The sequence below is a fragment of the Sciurus vulgaris genome, assembly GCF_902686455.1.
Source record: "Sciurus vulgaris genome assembly, chromosome: 11".
Taxonomy (NCBI): domain Eukaryota; kingdom Metazoa; phylum Chordata; class Mammalia; order Rodentia; family Sciuridae; genus Sciurus; species Sciurus vulgaris.
In genome coordinates, this window is record NC_136472.1 from 64,111,927 (window position 1) to 64,136,298 (window position 24,372).

At 36.8% G+C, this 24,372-nt stretch overlaps 2 protein-coding genes across 4 annotated transcripts in view; both read left to right on the plus strand.

The window, feature by feature from the left end:
* Positions 1 to 24,372, plus strand: part of LOC306640976 (olfactory receptor 10A3) — a 65,052-nt gene that overhangs the window by 14,317 nt on the left and 26,363 nt on the right. The window lies entirely within an intron of this gene.
* Positions 19,498 to 20,709, plus strand: LOC306639377 (olfactory receptor 10A3-like). The gene has a single exon (XM_079102861.1). It carries the CDS (start codon positions 19,521 to 19,523, stop codon positions 20,463 to 20,465), a length of 945 nt encoding a protein of 314 aa, XP_078958987.1. The 5' UTR covers positions 19,498 to 19,520; the 3' UTR covers positions 20,466 to 20,709.

Below are 24,372 nucleotides of genomic sequence, written 5' to 3' on the forward strand. Positions count from 1 at the left end.
ATTGGGACTCCCTGGTATCTGCGTGTCCTGCAAAACTGGTCAGGGAAGAATGCTGTTTCTATGTAAACCAAATGGGAATGGTAAGAGACAAGGTTAAATGACTCCAGGACCACCTGAAACAGTAGAGATGAGAACTAGCTGATTCCTGATGGTCCTCAAGTAGCTCCTTTTGCAGTGATGGGCATCCCAGTTCCTATAACTATGGGTTAAGATATGCATGTGTTGACCATGAAAATACTTGTGTTTGGATTCTAGGTCATAATATCAAACCTTATCATGGATGACGGGAGAATGGGAAAAGTGAAATGGCTCCTACTGTATTCAATGGGAATCCCATCTCTGCAGACAAAAATGTCAATGCCTCGAACCTGGAAGGCACAACTCAAGCCCTGGGGGCAGGTCAAGAAAACAACTGTGGTGACTGAGGAGCAGTTGAGAAAAAATGGGTCAGCCCAGTAATCCTACTTCAGAGCTTATTCCTTTTCTTAATGCTTGTTTGGATGTGTTAAAATTACAATCTCAGGTCCTGGCCATGGCTAATGCAAAAACACCTAATTTTGATGATGAAGACGTTTGGCTGAAGGGATTTCTTCCCTTGATCCTTTTAAATACTTTTCTACACATGTAGCTGGGTTACTAGGTATAACTGTACTGTTAATTTTATTTCTTTTCTTGTTTTGCATAGTCTGTCAAGCAGAATGGTGATGATTAAAACATCAGGAGAATATGGTTCTAAAGTTAATTATGCTCACTATGATTTAAAGGACCTGAACTAGTGAGATCATGGAAAGTGCACCCTGAATCTGAGTGGGGCATAATGACCCTTCAATTAAGGAGAAAAATAAATCTCCAACTCTATTACCTGCTACATACTTAAGGTGTACTTCCTGGCATTTTAGAAGAACATATCCTGTTTCGCCACTAGGAAAAATGTTTTCCGAGCACTAGCACACTAGTTAATCTTCATCTTTTTCCTGATAACCTTCCTTCTCTGTATTCTTAATGTTATATAGAAACAACGTCTTATTAAGGTGACCTTTTTAGCTCAAACTTCCTCCCAGGATCACATCAAAGCCGTTCTACTGTGCTCACAATCTGTCTCCCTGAAACCACAAAAAGGGACTTCACCTATGATGACCTTGAGCCTCCTTCCAATTACACCCCTCCTCAGCCTAATTCCAGGATATCCATATTTTTTCCCTAGAACTCTGAAAGAGGGTGGTCCCCCCTATTTTGCCTCTTCTCAGCAGGAAGCAGCCAGACATGATATCGATACCCCTATTCATTAACCCTTTCGGAGTCTGGAATGAAGGATATGGAAAATAACAATCTCCAGGGAGAAAGGAGGAAAATGGGTCCTGGGGGCAGAAAGCAAACAACGAATTCTGGGCTTTCACCATTTCCCAGCAACAATGGGTTTTGAACTTGCACAAATGTTTCCTCTGACTGCCCAACTGATGCATTCTGCTATGATTCAGATCTCACTTAAACTCTATAAAAAATCAGACTCCTTTTGTAACCAGTTGCCATTTTTCTCTCCTGAAAATGTGCCCTTCCATAAAGCATAGTTGGTCTGTTGAGGTCTGTCACTGTTTCGTTATTTATGCTTTCATTTCCTACCTTGGAAATTTTAAAAGGGAAGTGGTTTTCTGTAGGCTTCCTGTAGCAGTCAGATTAAACATGTGAACACTTCTGAGTATCTTGCACACATGTAGTGGGGGGGTTGCCAGAAAAAGACAGAACTCAAGTTGGTAAACGTGGTAGTGTTGAGGTTGGGACTGGGCACCACACATGGCATAATTGCCCTCGTGGTCTAGTGAAGTCTGGGATGCAGTTGTTAAGAAGGGGGTGAGTGGTCAGGCAGTACATTAAGTCAGACATGTGCAAGGTAGCTTGACACTTACAAAGAAAATCCACTTGGCCAGTGCAGTTTTAGTATAAATTGTCCCAACATTTGCTTCTTTTTTATGTCTGTCTATATCACATCAGTATGTGAACAGATGTGAATAAAACTGGAATTAAGCTCATAAAGACACAAGGTATGGGACAAAAAACTGCCTATATATTTTCATCCTTCCAAGGCAGAAACAGGCTCTGCCATACCCAATCCTTCCCTTCCTAAATGCAGTATGGGGAGGACTTCTTTTTCTTTCTCATTATTTCAATCCAGAGGCCAAGATTTTTGTCTGAATCTCTAAAATGGTATTTGAATTGCTACTGTCTGTCATAAGGAGCTATTTTAGGGTAATTTTTGAATTTGAGAACATCATTTCTAGGAGTACTTCTGACTCTCTTTGCTCACGGCTTGGGCTATCCTCCACTCTCCTTGGAAGTGAACTTCTTACATATCTCTCTGTTAAAAGGAAATAGAACTCTGCCTTCATTGCTCACATTTCTTTTTCTTTTTTTTGGGGGGGGTGAAATTGTTTTCCATATTCAGAACTTCTTTTAAAATTTATTTTTATTGTAAACAAATGGGATACATGTTGTTTCTGTTTGTAAATGGAGTAAGGCATACCATTTGTGTAATCATACATTTACATAGGGTAATGGTGTTTGATTCATTCTGTTATTTTTTCCTTCCCCCCCACCCCTCCAACCCCTCTTTTCCCTCTATACAGTCTCTCCTTCCTCCATTCTTGCCCCCGTCTCTCCCCCCATTATGTGTCATCATCCGCTTACCAGTAAGATCATTCATCTTTGGTTTTTGAGATTGGCTTATCTCACTTAGCATGATATTCTCCAATTTCATCCATTTGCCTGCAAATGCCATAATTTTATTATTCATTATAGCTGAGTAATATTCCATTGTGTGTGTATATATATATATATATATATATATATATATATATATATATATATATATACACACACCACAGTTTCTTTATCCATTCATCAATTGAAGAGCATCTAGGTTGGTTCCACAATCTGGCTATTGTGAATTGAGCAGCTATGAACATTGATGTGGCTGTATCTCTGTAGTATGCTGATTTTAAGTCCTTTGGGTATAGGCCAAGGAGTGGGAGAGCTGGGTCAATGGTGGGTCCATTCCAAGTTTTCTAAGGCATCTCAACACTGCTTTCCAGAGTGGCTGCACTAATTTGCAGCCCCTCTAGCAATGTTTGAGTGTACCCTTTTCCCCACATCTTCTTCAACACCTATTGTTGCTTGTATTCTTGATAATCACCATTCTAATTGGGTGAGATGGAATCTTAGTGTAGTTTTGATTGCATTTCTCTTATTACTAAAGATGGTGAACATTTTTTCATATGTTTGTTGATTGCTTGTAGATCTTCTTCTGTTAAGTGTCTGTTCATTTCCTTAGCCCATTTGTTGATTGGGTTATTTGTATTCTTCCTGTACAGTTTTTTGAGTTTTTTATATATTCTGGAAATCAGTGCTCTATCTGAAGTATGTGTGGCAAATATTTTCTCCCACTCTGTAGGCTCTTTCTTCGCATTGCTGATAGTTTCCTTTGCTGAGAGAAAGCTACTTAGTTTGAATCTATCCCAGTTATTGATTCTTGCTTTTATTTCTTGTTCTATGGGAGTCCTGTTAAGGAAATCTGATCCTAGCCAACAAGTTGAAGATTTGGACCTACTTTTTCTTCTATAAGATGCAGGGTCTCTGGCTTGATTTCAAGGTCCTTGATCTATTGTGAGTTGATTTTTGTGTAGGGTGAGAGATAGGGGTTTAGTTTCGTTCTGTTGCACATGGATTTCCAGTTTTCTCAGCACCATTTGTTGAAGAGGGTATCTTTTCTCCATTGCATATTTTTGGCACCTTTGTTTAGTATGAGGAAAATTGTATTTATTTGGGTTTGTGTCCATGTCCTCTATTCTGTACCATTGATTTACCTGTCTATTTTGGTGCCAATACCATGCTGTTTTTGTTACTATTGCTTTGTAGTATAGTTGAAGTTCTGATATGCGATACCCCTGTTTCATTCTTCCTGCTAAGGATTGCTTTAGGTATTCTGGGTTTCTTATTCTTCCAAGATGAATTCATGAGTTGCTTGCTTTATTTCTGTAAGGTACATCATTGGAATTTTAATTGAAATTGCATTGAATCTGTATAGCACTTTTGGTAGTATGGCCATTTTGACAATATTAATTCTGCCTATCCAAGAACATGGGAGATCTTTCCATCTTCTAAGGTCTTCCTCAATTTCTTTCTTCAATGTTTTGTAGTTTTCATGTAGAGATCTTTACCTCTTGGGTTAGATTGATTCCCAAGAATTTTATTTTATTTTTTTTTTTGAGGCTATTGCAAATGGAGTTGTTTTCCTCATTTCCCTTTCAGCTGTTTCATCGCTTGTGTATAAAAATGCTTTAGATTTATGCATGTAGATTTTATGGCCTGCTATTTTGCTGAATTCATTGATGAGGTCCAGAAGGTTTCTGGAGGAGGTTTTTGGATCCTCTAAATATAGAATCATGTCATCTGCAAATAGTGACAGCTTAAGTTCCTCTTTTCCTATTCCTATCCCTTTAATTTCTTTAGTCTCTCTAATTGCTCCTGCTAGAGTTTCGAGGACAATGTTGAATAGAAGTGGTGAAAAGAGGACATCCCTGTCTTGTTCCCATTTTTAAAGGGAATGGTTTCAGTTTTTCTCCATTAAGAATGATGTTGGCCATGGGCTTAGCATAAATAGCCTTTACAATGTTCAGGTATGTTCCTACTATCCCTATTTTTTCTAGTGTTTTGAGCATGAAGGGGTGTTGTATTTTGTTGAATGCTTTTACTGCGTCAATTGAAATAACCATATGATTCTTATCCTTAAGTCTATTGACAGATTGATTACGTTTATTGATTTACGGATATTAAACCATCCTTGTATTCCAGGATGAACCCCACTTGATCGGTGTGCACAATTTTCTTAATATGTTTTGGATACAGTTTGCCAATATTTTGTTAAGGATCTTAGCATCTATATCATCAAGGATATGGTCTAAAATTTTCTTTCCTTGATGTGTCTTTGCCTGGTTGGGTATGAGGGTGATATTAGCTTCATAGAATGAGTTTGGTAGGGTACCTCCTTTCTATTCCTGGAATACTTTGAGAAGTATTGGAATGAGTTTTTCTTTGAAGATCTTGTAGAAATTGGCTGAGAATCTGTCTGGTCCGGGGATTTTCTTGGATGGTAGGTTTTTAATGGCTTCTTCTATTTCATTGCTTGATATTGACCTGTTTAAATTGTGTATGTCCTCCTGGTTCAGTTTGGGAGGAGCATATGTCTCTAGAATTTGTCAATGTCTTTGGTAGTTTCTATTTGTTGGAATACAGATTTTCAAAGTAGCTTCTCATTATGTTCTGTATCTCAGTGATGTCTGTCATGATATTTCCTTTATCATCCTGAATTTTAGTAATTTGAGTCTCTCTCTCCTTCTCTTGTTAGCATGGCTAAGGGTTTGTCTATTTTGTTTACTTCTCAAAGAACCAACTTTTTGTTTTGTCAATTTTTTGAATTGTTTCTTTTGTTTCAATTTCATTGATTTCAGCTCTGATTTTAATTATTTACTGTCTTCTACTACTTTTGCTATTATTCTGTTCTTCTTTTTCTAGGGCTTTGAGCTGTAATGTTAGGTCATTAGTTTTTGACTTTTCATTCTTTTCTGGAATGCATTCCATGCAATGAATTTTCCTCTTAGTACTGCTTTCATATGTCCCAGAGATTTTGATATGTTATATCGTCATTCTCATTGATCTCTAAGAATTATTTTTTATCTCCTCCCTGATGTTTTCTGTTATCCATATTTTATTCAATAGCATATTATTTAGTCTCCAGGTGGTTGGAGTAATTTCTGTTTTTTATTTTGTCATTGATTTCAACTATCAGTTCATTATGATCTGATAGAACACAAGGCAGTATCTCTCTTGTTTTGCATTTCCTAAGGGCTGCTTTGTGGCATAACATATGGTCTATTTTCAAGAAGGTTCCATGTGCTGCTGAGAAGAAAGTGAATCTGCTCGTTGATGGATGGAATATTCTATATATGTCTATTACGTCTAGGTTATTGATTGTGTCATTGAGTTCTATGGTTCTTTGGTTTGATTTTGTTTTTTGAAGATCTATCTAGTGGTGACAGCGGTGCGTTAAAGTCGCCCAGAAATATTGTGTTGTGGTCTATGTGATTCTTGAAATTGAGAAGGATTTGTTTGATGTACAGGGGTGCACCATTGTTTGGGGCATAAATATTTACTATCGTTATGTCTTCCTGATTTATGGTTCCTTTAAGCAGTATGAAATGTCCTTCTTTATCCCTTCTGACTAACTTTGGCTTGAAGTCCACTTTATCTGATATAAGGATGGAAACCCCCACTTTTTTACTGGGTCCATGTGCGTGGTAGGTTTTTTCCCCATCCTCTACCTTTAGTCTGTGGATGTCTTTTTCTATGAGATGAGTCTCTTGCAGGCAGCATATTGTTGGGTCTTTCTTTTTAATCTATTCTGCCAGTCTATGTCTTTTGATTGAGGAGTTTAGGCTATTAACGTTCAGAGTTATTATTGAGAAATGATTTGTATTCCCAGTCATTTGGCTTATTTTTGTTTTTTAAGTTGGCTTGGTTTCTCCTTTGAGTGGTTTTTCTCTAAGGTAGTTCCTCTCTTTGCTGACCTCCATTGTTGTTTTTCATTTCTTCCTCATGAAATATTTTGTTGAGAACATTCTGTAGCGCAGGCTTTCTATTTGTAAATTCTTTTAACTTTTGTTTATCATGGAAGGATTTTATTTCATCTTCAAATCTGAAGGTTAGTTTTGCTGGGTATAGGATTCTTGGTTGGCAACCATGTTCTTTCAGAGCTTGAAATATGTTGTTCCAAGCCCTTCTAGCTTTTAGAGTCTGGGTTGAGAAGTCGGCTGCTATTCGTATTGGTTTCCCCGTATATGTAATCTGATACTTTTCTCTCACAGCCTTCAAAATGCTATCTTTATTTTGAATGTTAGGCATTTTCATTATAATGTGCCTTGGTGTGGATCTGTTGTGATTTTGTGTATTTGGTGTTCTGTAGGCCTCTTGTGTTTGATTTTCCATTTCATTCTTCAGGTTTGGGAAATTTTCTGATATTGTTTCATTGAATAGGTTGTTCATTCCTTTGGTTTGTATCTCTGTGCCTTCTTCAATCCCAATAATTCTTAAATTTGGTCTTTTCATGATGTCTCATAGTTCTTGGATATTCTGTTCATGATTTCTTACCATCTTTTCTGTTTGGGTGACTTTATTTTCAAGGTTAAATATTTTGTCTTCATTGTCTGAGGTTCTGTCTTCCAAGTGGTGTAGTCTTTTGGTGATGCTTTCCATTGAGTTTTTTTATTTGGTTTATTGTTTCCTTCATTTCAAGGATTTCTGTTGGTTTTTTTTTTTTTTTTTTTTTTTTTTGAGGATCTGTATCTCTTTGTTGAAATAATCTTTTGCTTTCTGCAGTTGCTCTTTTAGCTGCTTGTTGATATTATCATTCATTGCCTGCATTTGCTCTCTTAACTCATTCTTTTCTTCATGAATCATCTTAATCATGTATAATCTGAAGTCCTTTTCTGACATTTCTTCTAACATACTGTCATTGGATTCTATTAATATAGAATCTAGATTTGTTTGGATCATTTTCTTCCCTTGTTTTTTCATGTTGTTCATGTATCTTCCCCTCTAGCAGTGCAGATCTGGGGTACTGCAGATTTCCCCCTACAGGCTTATAGTGGCCCTATAGGTTTCCTTTCTTTAAGGGGAGATCAATATTAGCAGTGACCAATTCAGACACTATGCAATCCTAGACCAAATAGCCCCTATGAGGACAATAACAAAATTGTCATAATAAACAGAATGAGTTCAAATATTGTATTCAGTATCACAAACAGATTTGCAATAAGGTCTGCAGTTTCAAATGGAGGACAAAGAAGATGCAGAGGGATGTAGGATGTAGCTGTTAATGGGATAAGAAAAGAATATACAGAAGTTCTAGATAATAGAAAGGGTGACAGTGTAATCAAAGGAAATTGGATGTAGCATCCAAAATGGGAGATAGAGACTCTGAGGGAACAGGTAAACAGAAGGAAAAGAGAGCCAAAAAAAGTAAGAAATAAAAAACTTTAAAAATTGTTCAATAAGGAGAAGAAAGAAAATCTACACTATAACAGTCATATAGTATTCAGACCTCCCACTCTTCAGTAGCCTGATGCATGAGAGGTAGCTGACAATGAGCTTCAAGTCTCCAGCAGGCATCTCATGATGGGATTTGCCCCACCTAATGATCAGAGCTATGGCTTCCAGGATTATCCAAGATGGCCGCTCTGGCTTTCAAATGTGTTGGCAAATGGGGAGCTGCAGCTCAGGGTGTGGACGTGGTCAGCTGAGGTCCTGGAGGCGGGATGCGGTTGGTCAGGCAGGGGTCCTGGAGGTTGGGTGTGTTTGGTGTGGTTGTGGGATCCTGGAGGTCGAGTGCAATCAGTAGGTCTGGGATCCCGGTGATAGGGCGCAGTCAGTCGGTCTGGGGGTCCTGGTGGCAGGGAGCAGTCTGTGTGAGGGCCCCGGAGGCAGGGAGTGATTGGATGGGCTGAGGGATCCTGGAGACGGGGCTCAGTTAGTCTGGCCAGGTGTCCTACGGGGCCTGGCTGTTGTCTCAAAATGGCGCCAGCCATGTGTAACCAAACCTGCAGGTATTGTGGCAGAGAACTTCCAGGCAACAGCAGGCAGCTGGCGATCTGCGGTCAGTCTGCTGGCAGCTGTCAGACGATCAGATCAGGAGGTAAATCTCTGGTGGTGGGTGATGGGTAGGTGAAAGGCAGGCAATGGACAGGCAAGAAGCAGGCAAATGGCAGATGATAGGCACCTGACAGTGAGCAATCTGCACTCAGAAAAGGTGTTGATATGCTCCAGAACTTTTTAATATCTGGATAAACCAAGATTTGAATGTAAAGTGCCCCAAAGAGCAAACACTGTCTCTCCCTCCCCTGCCAGTGCCTCCGAGCCTGCTCATATTTCTTATGCAAACACAGCAGAAGGTCTAGGGGAAACTGTGTTCCTCTTTATATATAAAAGGTGGCTCAGGATTTTGGAAGATAAGATACTATAATCTTGATGATTCCCTCCTTCTGGAAATTCTTCCTGTGATTACTGGCACATTCTTTTCTTCTAGTCTCCTTCTAGGTTACTGATTACACCTCCTGAGGTTTCTAAGGTTTATGTGTTAGTATTACTGCAGTTCTGCTTTTGATCTTCGTATGGTACATCCTAACTTTAGGAGATGGTCCCTGTTGCTAGTGATAGTTCTAACCTATGTGCAACAACTCCTCAAATTTGGAGCTAAAATTTCTCTTTTGAGTTCTATATCCATGCTATTTGCCCATTCTTTATGGGGAAGCCTAATATTCAACATTTGAATAAGCTAGAAACCAAGCCAGAGGGGTAGGAGGAGTTAAAAAAAGTCATTTTAATCTTTCTCTCATTGTTATTCTCTTCAAAAGACTTTATGATGAAAAATGATTTCTATCCTGTATTTTTTCTTGCTTATTTCAGAGATGGCATCTGAAAACATTCCCAGGAATTGTTTTTTACCTAAAGTTGTAGGGATATAGATAAGTAAGGAAGAAAGGGACCATGCAAGTTGAATCCACCATAATGTATGTAGAACCTTGAGAAGTCCTGGCATAAAGAAATGTTCAATAAAGCTTTATTGAATATGTAAATGTCCAGGAACCACTTTGTTCTCAATCTTCATTGAAGTGAGGGGTCAATGTGATTATTGAAAGGGCAAAGAATGAATATACCTGGTTCTAAGTACTGAATATATACCTTTGTGAAGTTACTTATTTTTTAATTCTAAAAAATTTATAACATGAAAATAGTAGCATTCATAATTTAGGGAGATTTTAAGGCTTAGAACCATTCCTCTTTTGCTACCCACTACTAAAGTAGCAGAAACAATGATAATTATAAAATATAATACATTTTAATGCCTTTTATTGTGTGCCAGGCTTTGTGTTAGCATTTATATCGTGCTCCCTTTGAAAGACTTACATACATGTTCTGTTATGTCTGGGTTTTCTTTCCCTGAATATTCAGCTTGATATGCATTGCCAATAATGTTTCCATGATATTTTAAATGTCTTTCTTTTTAAATGTACATTTATGTATTTGCCTGTGTTGGGCACACCTAGAACTAGAATTTCTAGGTAACATACTATGTGTATCTCCAACTTTGGGAGAAAGTGATGAATAATATTTCAAATTGATTGCATAAATATACTTTTTTAAAGCAGTATTTAGGAGTTTCCAATATTTCAAATCCTTGTCAACACTTTGTATTTTCAATAATTTTTCCACTTTTACTCTTCTGGTCTATGTGTAGTGGTATCTATTGTGGGTTGTTGTTTTTTACTTTTTCTTTTTTTTTTTTGAACAGAATCTTGCTGTGTTGTCCAGGCTGGTCTCAAACTCCTGGGCTTACGTGACCCTCTTTCCTCATGGGTAGCTGAAACTACAGGCACATACCAGTGTACTCAGCATTCTACTTGTGATGTTACTTTGCATTTTTCATGAGTGATGATGTTGAATGTCTGTGCATATCTTTATTGATCATTTATATAGCATTTATTATGAATTGACTATTCATTTTTTTATTCATTAAAAATGTTTACAGTATACTCTTGGACATACATGAAAAAATCCTCAATGGAATATTGAGCAAATGGAGTCTAGCAATGTATACAATGAAGTGTACATCAAACAGGATTATTCTAGGTATATAAGACTGGCTCATTATTTAGAAATCAATTAATAAAATCCATAACATAAACAGAAAGAAGAAATTGTGATCATGGGAAAATCATGACAAAATCCTATATTTACTCATGATAAAATTCTCATAATATTAGGAAATAGAGGGAAATTTCCTTAGTTTGATGAAGAAAATCCACAAAATCCCTATAGCAAAAGGCATACTTAATTGTGAGAAACTAGTTCCCATATAAGATCAGGAACAAGGCAAGAGTATTTACTCTAACAATCCTATTTAACATTGTGTTGGACATCTTAACCATCAATAAGACAAGAAAAAGGAATAAAAAGCATATCAATTGGGAGGGAATAAAAATAAACTATCCTTTTTAAAGATAACATGATTGTCTAGAAAATCCCAAAGAATTGATTTCAAAATTTCTAAAAAAATAAGTGAGTAAAGCAAGGTTTACAGGATACAAGTTTACAAGCAAAACTCTATATCTTTCCTATATATCAGAAATGAGCAATTTGAATTTGAAATTAAAAGCACAACATTCATCTCAACACCCAAAGTAAAATGGGTGTAAATCTAATGAATTACATATAAGGTCTCTATGAGGAAATCTACAAAATTCCAGTAAAAAATTTAAAAAGATTATCGGTTTTCCCCAACATGAATTATAGATGGCTAAAATCTATGAGACTGACAATACCACATTCTATGAGAATGTGGATGAATGGGAAGTCTAATTAATTTCTGGTGGGAAGGTAAAATAGTGCAGCCACTTCGGAGACAGTTGGCTGTTTCTTATAAAGCTAAACATAGTCTTACCATATATGGGATATGGCAACGTGCTTCTAAATATTTACACAAATGAGTTGGAAACTTATGTTCATATAAAAATTGCATACAAATATTTCTAGCAGTTTTATTAATAACTGGAAGCAACCAAAATACCCTTTAATAGGTGAACGAATAGACACAATGTGGTATATTGGGGCAATGGGATATTATTCAGTGAGTAAAAGAATTGAGCTATTTAGGTGTAAAAAGACACAGAGGGGCCTTAAGTGCAATTATTAAGTGAAGAAGTCATTCTGAAAGCCCATACATGGTATAGTTCCAAATATATGACATGAAAAAGGTAAAACTCAGGAGATAGTAAAAACATCAGCGGTTGCCAGAGATTCTCAGGGAGTGGGCAAGGATGACTCAGTGGCAACACAGGCACTTTGAGAATAGTGAAACTGTTCTCTATGATACTATAATGATGGGCACATCACATTACACATTTGTCAGAACCCACAGAACTGTACGGTAAAGTGTGAATCCTAATGTAAAGTAAGGACTTTAGTTAATAATAGTGTATCAATATTGGTTCATCAATCTTAAATAGATGTGCCATACTAATGCAAAATACTAGTGTCAAGGGAAACCCTGCAGAAGTGGTGATAATGGAGAAGGCATATGCAAACTTTTCGCACATTCTTTTTAAAAATATAGCTTTACTGAGGTACAGCTGGTACACAATATACTGTACATGTACACATGGATGCAATTTGGTGAATTTGGACATATACACGTGTGTGAAGCCATCACCAAAACCAGGTAATAGATGTATGCATTAGCACCAAAAATTTCCTTTGGTACCTTTTTTTTCCTTTTCTCTTTTGAGATGGAGCTTACCTTCCATCTCATCCACGGCCCAGCTGTGCTGGGGAAGTGGAATAGGCTCCTGAGAGAAGAGTGTAGGTCTGCCTTGAATGCTGTACTCTTTTCTATTGATCTAATTATATATTCTTTAGGAAAATACTTATTTTTATTTTTAAGAATCCTCCATACTGTTTCCCATATAACCGTAATAACTTATACCCCACCCACCAATGTACAAGGGTTTCCTTTTCTCTACATCCTCACCAATACTTGGCATGCTGCCTTCTCAATAGCAGCCATCCTAATTGGTGTGAGGTGATAGTTCATGGAGGTTTTGATTCACTCTGGTCCGATGATTAGTGATCAACACTTTTTTTTTTATATATCTGTTAACCACTGTGTCTTCTTTGGGAAAGTGTCTTCTTAGTTCTTTGGTCATTTAAAAATCAAATTATTTGTTTTTTGCTATTGGAGTATGTGAGTCCCTTGTATATTTTTGATGTTAATCCCTTTCAAATATATGGTTTGCAAATATTTTCTCCTAATCCATAAGCTGCCTTTTCATTTCGCTGGTTGTTTCATTTCATTGCAGTTGTAAATGCTTTTCAGTTTGACTGTAATCCCACTTGTCACTTTCTAAACTTACGTTGCCTAAGCTTTGGGTGCCATATAAAATCATTGCAAATATTAATGTCAAGGAGATTTTCTCATTTTATTCTAAGAGCTTTATGTTTTCAGATTTTTACATTCAAGTCTATGTCCATTTTAATTGACTTTTGTGTATGACATAAGTTAGGGGTCCCATTTCATACTTTTGTACAGATGTCCGTTTTTTTCTGTCACCTTTTATTGAAGAGACCATCTTCCCTAATGTTTATTCTTGGTGCTCTTGATTACTGCTTTTGAAATCCAACTAGAATTAGATCATTTAAGTCTTCATGACAGAGAAACTTATTTCATATAATACTGGAGAGGAAGGTACCGAAACAGTTCTAAATTGCACATTCTAGTCTATTTTGGTAATTCCTTCTTTATCCTCTCTCTTACTCTTCACCTTATCTACTGATGCTCTCTGGCCATTTAAATGCCCCCTCAGTTTCCTAAGGCAAAACTTTAGCTTATAAATTTAGCATCCCCTCTTCTCCCCAATTCTTGGTGCTTGACATGGGTGTCATTTTGAACATCTACCAGACTGTAGGAAAATCATGGGAGATTTATCTCTAGGCCACTCTGATATTGCATGAGAAATTTTCTGTATCCACTTGTGTCATGATCATTATGGAACAATACTTTCTTCTGAACAAGTTAGAATTTCTTCTTCATTTCTTCAGTAATTTTTAAAGTGCATTATAATTATACATAATAGTGGGGTTCATTATTACCTATTTGTACATGCACAGGATATTACAATATAACTTGCTCAATATCATTCCCCAGTGTTTCTCCTTTCCTTTCCCCTGGTCCCTTTCCTGTAATCTACTGGTGTCCCTTCTATTTATTTATTTCATGAGATCTCCACCACCCACCTTTGTTTTCCTTTCTTTAGTTTCCACATATGAGAGAAATATACACCCTTTGACTTTCTGAGTTTGGCTTATTTTGCTTAACGTAATGCTCTTCAATTTGCATCCATTTCCTGAAAATTACATAATTTTTATTCTTATTTATGACAATAAAACTCTACATTTTCTTTATCCATTCATCCACTGGTGGATACTTAGGTCTGGTTCCATAGTTTGGCTATTGTGAATTGTGCCATAAACCTGGTATCCTCCTTTTTTTTTTTTATCATTGGCAGAAATGCACCTTTTCCCCAATGCATTGCTGCTCATCCTGCTGCCTGCTGATGGGACTTACTCCTGTTGATTTCCTTCTTTGTTTATAAAAAAGATTCATAAGAAAGATGATAATTTTCTGTACGCTACACTTCCTATTGCCCACTTCGAGGGTCCCAGTGGAATTTCTTACTATGAAAGAAGGAGACTGGAACATCTCTATATTGCTCATAGAATCCCTTCTACAGTCAGACTTTCAGCTTGTTTGATGAAGGTAAACTCAAAAAAGACTTCTTCATTAGTGAAGTGTGCAATTATTTACCCCTTGACTTTGTTTAAGATGCTTTCCCATCATGCCTGAACTTAGGAACCAGCTCCAAAGGTGTGCAGAGCCTTTGAAATGACTTGTTTGCAGACTTCTCTGTCCCTGTTTCTAGTTATTCTTCACCTTCTCTTTTGGCAACATTTGAAATCCTCTCTTATTCACCTACCACATTCGTATATTCAATGTACAATTCATATTCTGCAATATTTATTGTTTTACTGTTATCTATTTGTCCTATTTCTACTTCTGTTACCAGTGTTAAGTGCAGGAGTACCCAGGGTCCAGGTTTTTGTGGTCCTGAACAAAAGAAATGAGTGAGACTCAAGAGGTTGGCAGAACAGAGTAAGCAGAGCTGTGGAGTAGCTCAAAGCCCTGCCTACACAGTGGAGCTCATTCTTCATTGAGCTGTGCTAGATCTCTTTTAGTTGGAACTGGGACTGAGTGGCACTTTGGTTGACAGCTGAATTTGATAGAATTTCTTTTCTACTGACCTTGGATAAATTTCCTTTTTCCCTGGAAAATGCACAGATGGGGGTCAAACAGAATGCTAAATGATACGTTAACTAGCAACAAGTTAACTTTAGGTCAGCCTCTCAGGCTAGGCCCAAGTTGGGGGGGGGTCTTTGCCTTTAGGGGCTTGAATTCCCCATGTGGCCTTCTAACTTTCTCCCTTTAACTGCAAGATGACTCAGTTTTCCTCACAGGAAAAATATCAGGGCAGTGCGGTCGGTGGGATTGAGGGGCTCTAGGTGGAGCTGAGAGGCCTAAGGGGTGTTCTTTTTCTGTGCCTTCCAGGCCCTATTTCCTACCTAACATTTCTGATCAGTCTGTCTTGCATAAACTATTAATGCAAATTTATTGGTCCTCAACTTTCATCTTACCTTCCTGCTTTCATATAATAATTTAAAGTATACAATGCACTTTTTCTCATTTGCATAGAACATTAATGTGTTGAGTCACTATTTTTCATTGACCTCCTTCCTCTATGAACAGTACTTTCATTTCTCTCAGAAATTTTTTTTATTAAACATTTTCAGCTATGCATAGTTGAAACAGATGCCATACTCAGTTGTGGGGTAGAAGCTATGAAAATTACGTATTAGGCAGTATGTCCTATCCCATTCAAAGTCACAGTATCTGGTTCATGTGTGGGCATATAATCCCAACATAGTGAAGAAGAGGAGTTCTTTGATTAGTTTTTGTAAATGAAAACCCTTTTTCCTCAGGATGAATAGTATATTTTCCACTGGAAATGGTTAGAGAGGATGTATCCATAAGTTTTATTGACAGCCTTGTTGTCACTAGGAGAAATCTTGGGAAAGAAACCCACTCTAGAAAAGCAAAGATCAGAAATGGAGAAAAGGAACTCAGGTCCTGGCCACATTACCTGTGCTTTGGATAAAGCCAAACCTGGAGGCTCATTTATACCTACACTTTGCTGATATTGAGTCAATGGTCTCATTGATTGTTTGAGTTGGTTTAGACTGAACCCTGAGTCCCCTGATTATTATACAGGACTATGAGGTTAATAATATTATCTTTATTTTACCAAAAAATTACAGAGAAGTTATATGACTTGCTCACAAGTCATACAGCTAGCCCTGATTGTTTTAACTTCAAGTTAAAAAGCTCCACCTATAAAAATTATCTGAAAGGCCTTGCCAATTTTGGTGTTCCATACATATTCCTACCAGAAATCATAAAAAATTTTGATGATGACACCTGGGCTTTTCACTGATTTTATTTTCTTAATGAGGGAGGTCATGATGGAATTGAGTCTCTTGTGTGAAGACATATTTATTATTCCCTATAGAAACCATGAGGAGTGGTGTTCCATGTTTGTGCAGCCAAGCAAGCTTCCTTATCTGCATAGAGGAAAGTCTGTGAAAATAAAGTATAAAGTTCTCCAGGGAAAGTTTTCCCCAGGGCATACAACTCCGTGCTGTGTAATGTTATAACATCAAAGCAACAAATCACTGAGTTGCATTTATGGTAGTGTTTCTAAACTAAAGAGGTGAAACATTTGATTAACTGAGATGAAATCAGGAAAAATCAATAGGTAAGGAAGGAAGATTCTTCTTGTTTATCTGTTAGTGAATTTAACATTTATAGGTCCTCCTACTGATACTTATCAAGTAATAACTCAGTATTCAGGTAAGAAAGTCCATTGCTCTACCTTTCATATTTACATAAAAGTTTGAATAATAATTAGAGCTGTAGAATTGGTTGCTTGCACAAACCATCAACTCATAGTGGAATATGACTGAGGGGCAGGAGGACGATGGTAAGATTCAAGGAAAATCATGTAGAAAGAAAAAACCTAGATGAAGGAGTTATTTGCCCAAGGTTATAAAGAAAGTTGATTCTAGAGCCAGTAGCACAGGTCATTGAATTAACCAAATTAGCATTTCCTTCATGGTAAAGGAAAAAGATGGAGAATTCAGGTTCATTTTTAAAAAAATCCCATATGAAGGCATTAATTTAGATTTGTTCCATAAATTTACTTTATCAGCTGCCTAAAGTTGCTGTATTATAGTAGGATGCTCTAAATTTTATTTTCAAACTTATTTACTTTTATACCTATGAAACTGAATGTACCATTTTGTCTGTTAGAAATCAGACTTAGGGCTGGGGAGATAGCTCAGTTGGTAGAGTGCTTGTCTTGCAAGCACAAGGCCCTGGGTTTGATCCCCAGCACCGAAAAAAAAAAAAAAAAAAAAAAAAAAAAAAAAAAAAAGAAATCAGACCTAAAGTTTATTTTTTCCTGAAGAGTCCATTTTACTTATTTTAAGGAAATTATTTGATATCCCAAGTATATTATTACTGTTAATACAGGTATTTGGTTTTAATTTATCAATAAATCAATAAATCAATCTGCCTTTTACTCTGTTAATGTCCTAATGATCTACACTTAAGACATTTCATATCTTCAGCTGATTGTGTCCCTCTGTTGGCTTCTTTATTTCCCACACTGTATTTCTTCAGGTTTTCAAAGCCTCACAAAAAGGTCAGAAGTCCTTCATTCTAGTATGAAGTTATCATCAAATACCTTCTACTTAAGAGGCCAGGCTTCCTCCCTATATCTCTCTCCTCCACCTAATGGCTTTTCTGTTATGGTTTGGACTTAGAATGTCTCCTCAAAAGCTCGCATGTTGAAAGCATGGTCCCTAAAGCAGCAAGGTTCAGAGGCGTTTAGACAATGATTGAATCATGGGGCTCTGACCTTATCAGTAGATTAGTCCGTTTGTTGGATTAATCCTTGGATAGCTCAATGGACCAGTGGAGGTGAGACCTCATTAAAGGAAGTAGGTCTCTGTGGGGTGTGCCCTGGAAAGGTTTATCTTCTTCTCAGCCCTTCTCTCTCTCTGTGCTTCCTGGCTGCCATGAGCTGAGCTGCTTTTCTCTATCATACCCTTCCGTGATGTTTCTGCCTTAGAGGTGGCAAACTATGGACTGAATGCTCTGAAACTGTGAGCCAAGATAAATCTTTCCTCCTCTAAGTTGTTCTTGTCAATTATTTTGGTCACAGTGATGGAAAGCTAACATACCTTCTATCCATGGCAACCTGTGATGATGATTATTTGCATTTGTATTCCATTCAGAATTAATCTTTCCTTCATTTAAATTTCTAAACCAGTCAAATACTTATCTTAGAACCAGAAAGACTGTTGAGGGTTATTTGACTATTTCTAGTTAGGCAGATGGGGAACCTGACCACAGGAAGAGAGAGAGACTCATCTTGGAGGTCATGGCAGAAACAGGACTGGCTCTCAACTCAGTGGTATTTCCAACTCCACAAGAGCCTGCAAGCATCTACAGAAACTGAAATTAAATGTAAGCTCTTTCTGTTCTTTGAGTTCCTTCAGATATTATGTTCCTCAAGGCTAGAGTGTGGGTTTTCCTAATTTTAATATTTATTTCTCCATCCATTCAATAAATACTGGTTTAGCATCTATTATACCATCTACTACCTGTTCCAGGCATTGTAAATGTAGCAAGGAGTACACCAAAGTTCTTGTCCTCATGGAGCTTACATTCTAGAAGGGGGATTTAGATACAACAAATAAATATGTTTTATTGCAGTTGTTGGTGAGTGTTATGGTGAAAAATTAAACAGGGAGATGGGAGTTAGGAGCCTCTATTGTATGGCCCTAGTTTACAGCAAGTGTACAGAGATCCCCTGTGGTAGCTGCTAAATCAGAGTTCACTGAGTAGGTAATGATTTAATGAGCTTCCTAATGTAGGGGAGAGGGGAAGGAAGAGAGAGAGAGAAGGAAAGAGAGGGATTAAATCACATGATCAGAAGGATTCTAACTGTATTTTCTATAGCTCTAAAAGCCACCTTATGACACAGCGCTGGGCCATGAGAACAGACCTCACTGAGGCAAATTTCAATATTGGAAGCCAAGTCCAGACTGACTAAATCAATATCCTTAAAGCCATTTTACTTATGTCCATCTAAGAAAAATGAATCTGCAATTCAATCCCTTTTGAACATTTCTATATTTTTCTATAAAGTATATTTTTATTTTTTATGTTTAATAAAGTCATAAAAATGCATTTTGAACTTTGGTATTTATAATAAATACTGACCAAAAAGTGTTCAAATTTGAATTATCATTAATTTTATTTTTTTCTGCATTTATTGATATTTGTCTTATCTGAAATTCTATTTTAAAATGCACATATAATGATAAAATTAAAAAGAACACAGATGCATACATTAGTGTAATGGACAATGGATTCTAAATAACAAAACATTCGTCCATGCTTTAAGAATAGATTTAATTTTTTGCTACATAGCAAAAAAGTTGCCAGAGAATACCTGATATTATTGTTTTAAATAAGATTTCTAATCTTCACTTCTTATTTTGAAGATTCTCTGTTTCAAGTTGTTGACCATTCTTCAAAACTGCCAACCTGATGTTCTCTCAAAATGTGTGTCATTATATCTTCTGATACAAAGAAGAGGCTTGACCTTTCAACAATTGGACTGTGATCTCAATTTTCATTTACTATGTCTACAAAAACAATATAGGGATCCAGTACTACAATGAGAAGACAAAATCAAAGCTCTGTGATTGAATTCATCCTCTTGGGCTTCTCTAACTTCCCTGAACTCCAAGAGCAGATCTTTGGGGTTTTCTTGGTTATTTATCTGGTGACCCTGATGGGAAATGCCCTCATCATAGCCGCCATTTTGCTGGACCAGACCCTCCACTTCCCCATGTACCTGTTCCTGCAGAACTTATCTGTGGTGGAAGTGAGCTTCAGTGCAACCATCATGCCTGAAATGCTGGTGGTCCTGACCACTGAGAGAACTACAATTTCTTTTGTGGGCTGTTTTGCACAGATGTATTTCATTCTTCTTTTTGGTGGAACTGAATGTTTTCTCCTAGGGGCAATGGCTTATGACCGATTTGCTGCCATCTGCCATCCTCTGACCTACCCCATGATTATGAGCAAAAGTGTGTTTGTGAAATTAGTAGTGTTCTCATGGGTGTCAGGGATCATGGTGGCTACCGTGCAGACCACATGGGTATTTAGTTTTCCGTTTTGTGGCCCCAATGAAGTTAATCATATATCTTGTGAAACCCCAGCAGTGCTGGAACTTGTATGTGCAGACACTTTCTTGTTTGAAATCTATGCTTTCACAGGCACCATTTTGATTGTTTTGGTTCCTTTCTTGTTGATACTCTTGTCATACCTTCGAATCCTCTTTGCCATCCTGAAGATGCCATCAACAACTGGGAGGCAAAAGGCCTTTTCCACCTGTGCCTCTCATGTCACATCAGTCACCCTCTTCTATGGCACAGCCAGTCTGACTTACTTACAGCCCAAATCCAGCTACTCACCAGCAACCAAGAAACTGATGTCATTGGCTTACACGTTGCTCACACCCCTGCTGAATCCACTTATCTACAGCCTGCGGAACAATGAGATGAAAAGGGCTTTGGTGAAATTATGGCAGAGAACAGTGGTTTTATACACAGTGTGACTTATTGAGAAACCATGTGATATTTTCTCCTTCCCCAAAAGAACTCTATTTGAATTTAATAAATTATGATAACAGAATTTATTTCCTGGTACTAGTGTTTACTTTGTTGAGTTCCTGGAGTTTGGAAATATATCAGGAGATTGTTCTCTCTTAATGCTGCAGTGTTGTCATTTGTTTTTAAGAGATACTGAAGTTTCCACAGCACATGGTACAAGCATCAAGTCATGCATTTCCCTATTATGGGCATCCAAGTAATTACCAGGGTATTGTTATTAAGATGATGCTTCAATAAATATCTAGTTAAATAGGTTCCTATGTATTGTTGCTTTTATTTCTGTGTGATGGAGTCCTTAAAGAGGGAATGATGGAATGAATAGTTTAGTGCTTATATATTTTAATAGCTGTTGTTTTAGGATTACAAGGAAATGTAATAGGTTACTTTTCAAAATTCACTTGAGGGCCTATTGAGCCACACTGACAGAGCTTCAAGAGACCAACATGGTGATGTGATTTTTATTTCTGGAGTAAAAATTAGTTCTAGAAAAGACTAAAAATACGTTTATTTTTGGAGGCTCAAATAGGATTTCTCTTTTTTATTTTAAACAAATATTTGTGCAATGTTGTTGATCAGAGAATTACATGGGAAGTTTCTTGAGTTCTTACCTGCCAGTGTTGGTATCATTTTCACTTACATACTACTGTTTTAGAGACTTTCTTTGTATTACCATTTCAATTGCCCTCAGACATTTTGTTTATAACCAAAAAATAATTATTTTTGTGGTTTATTGTGGGAAACAAATGTAATTAATTAATTGTAGCCCTGTGTCACATCACTAACTGTGTGGCATATAGATGCATTTCACAGATTACAAAATTTGGAACATTTCATGCTTGCTTTCTATTTCAGTGTTGCTCTTAGAGAATAATGAGGGACCTGTTTATCAACTTTGTATCAAATCAGCATTATTGCCCTAATTTCTTCTCTGGGGATGGCAATAAAGGAGTAAAACACAATTCTTTTTCAAGCTGTCACTCATTTGTGGGAAAAATCATCCTCTATTTACAAGTATTTCTGCCAAAAATTAAAAGTGGGGGTATAATATGAACTGGATTTTCACTAAAAGCAATTTCATCAGAAAATTGAAACCAGTTTGAGTAATATTTGAATGTTGTATATTCTTTTCATCAGAGCATTCAATAAGCATTCTTATCACATTCTATTTTTGGATTCTGGTGTCCTAAAATTTCTTCATTGCTCTTACAGACATAAATGAAATAAGTCCATTAAGGAAATAAAAAAAATTGTTTGAAAGCTAAAATCCAAGAAAAATGTACAACTTAAAATACACATCTTGGGATGGGGTGTTGCTCAATGGTAGAGCATTTGCCTGGCATGTGAGGTCCTGAGGTTGATCACTAGCATTGCAGAAAAAAAAAATACAAATCTTTATTATAATTTTTATTTTTTAAAATTTATTTATCATAATTTGATTCAGTTAGAAGTGGATTAATGTGAATGTCCCTGGGGAAATAGTCTTGACCCCTGAGGAATTCCAGGTTTATTGGAAGGTCACTCAACTTTGGATCACTGAATTCAAAACTTTCATATTTCTCTGTTCTTAGTAAGAAATGGAATTGGAATTGGCACCAATACACATAATGACAATCGAAACCTACTAAAACTCCATTTGGTAATAACTTTGACAATAAACAGTCCCAAAAGACCTAGTTTATCCTTCTCCAAATTTGAGTAATTCTGGCACCACTCGCTTTAATCTGATGCTTGTTAGTAGGATCCATTTTCTTAAAAAAAAAAAAACAAAACAATTTACAGGTTTTAAATCTAATACCAAGATTTCTAAACACAATCAGTGCAGACAAGAAAAAAGTGAACTTTTAAAATGTAAACTACAGAACACTAAAGAAAGAAATTGAAGAAAACCTTAGAAGTTGGAAAGATCTCCCATATTCTTGGATAGACAGAATTAATATTGTCAAAATGGCCATTCTACCAAAGGCACTATATAGAGTCAATGCAATTCCAATTAAAATCCCGATGACATTCCTCATAGAAATTGAGAAAGCAATCATGAACTTCATCTGAAAGAATAAGAGACCTTGAATAGCCAAAACAATCCTGAGCACAAAACTGAACTCAAAATGGATCAAGGACTTAGGAATTAGACCAGAGACCCTGCACCTAATAAAAGACAAGATAGGCCCGAATCTTCATCATGTTGGCTTAGGATCAGACTTCCTTAACAAGACTCCCAAAGCACAAGAAATCAAAGCAAGAATCAATAAATGGGATGGATTCAAACGAAAAAGCTTTTTCTCGGCAAAGGATACAATCTATAATGTGAAAAGAGAGCCTACAGAGTGGGAGAAAATCTTTGCCACATGCCCTTCAGATAGAGCACTTATATCCAAAATTTATAAAGAACTTACAAAACTTTACACCAAAAATACAAAGAATCCAATCAATAAATGGGCCAAGGAACTGGACAAACACTTTACAGAAGAAGATATACAGGTGATTAATAAATATATGAAAAAGTGTTCAACATCTCTAGTAATTAGAGAAATGCAAATTAAAACAACTCTAAGATTTCATCTCACTCTAATTAGAATGGCTATTATCAAGAAAGCAGACAATAATAGATGTTGGCATGGATGTGGGGGAAAAGGCACACTCATACATTGTTGGTAGAGTTGCAAATTGGTGCAGTCACTCTGGAAAGCAGTGTGGAGAATCCTCAGAAAACTTGGAATGGACCCACCTTTTGACCCAGTTATGCCACTCCTTGGTTTATACCCAAAGGACTTAAAATTAGCATACTTCAGTAACGCAGCCACATCAATGTTTATAGCAGCGCAATACACAATAGCTAGATTGTGGAACCAACCTAGATGCTCTTCAACAGATGAATGGATAAAGAAACTGTGGTATATATACACAATGGAATATTATTCAGTCATAAAGAAGAATAAAATTATGGCATTTGCAGATAAATGGATGGAAGAGGAGAATATCATGCTAAGTGAAATAAGTCAATCCCAAAAAACCAAAGGCCGAATGTTTTCCCTGATAAGTTGGTGATGGGGGTGGGGGGTGAGAAAAGAATGGAAGAACTTTAGGTCATTTAGAGGGAAATGAGAGGGGGGTTTATTAAAAATCGAATGAGACAGACATTATTACCCTATGTATATGTATGGTTACACGAATGATATGAATCTACATCATGTACAACCATAGAAACAAAATGATGTATCCCATTTGTGTACAATGAATCAAATGCAGTCTGTAAAAATTAAAAAAAAAATTTAAAAATCTAAATCAATAATGATTCTTTGTTTAAATATCTCAATGGGTGTCTACTGTCCACTCACATATTCACTTATCTTTTCGGATGAAAAAGTCAGCTTTCAGTTTGAGTCCATCTTGATCTGACCTGGAGCTGTCAGGTCATGCCTTTCTCTCCATCTGATGTGTTTCTCACTACACTTTTCAGGTAGAAAATTCTTGCTGTTTCTTTCGATCTCCTTTAAATATCATCAGCTGAGTGGATTGCCTCTCAACTTCCCAAGTTACGTTTTCTCTGAACACCTGGCTCTTCCTTCACAGCCCTTTATCTTAACATAATTGCATGTAACCAAATGGATTTGTACTGGCTGCTGGGATAATGAGCAGAGGTGTTTGCCGTGTGATGGAAGGCAAGGAGAGTGAAGGCAGCCTTAGCTTAGCTGGACAAGTTGTGGGAGTAGATCCTGGAATAAGGATTCATGGAACAAAATCTGATATTTAAAAAAATACTTCATCCTGATTCCAGGCCATTTTCCTTACATCTAGAGTTTTACCTGTCTCCATCCTTCCTTAACAGTGGGAAACAGAAAACAGCAGAAGAAG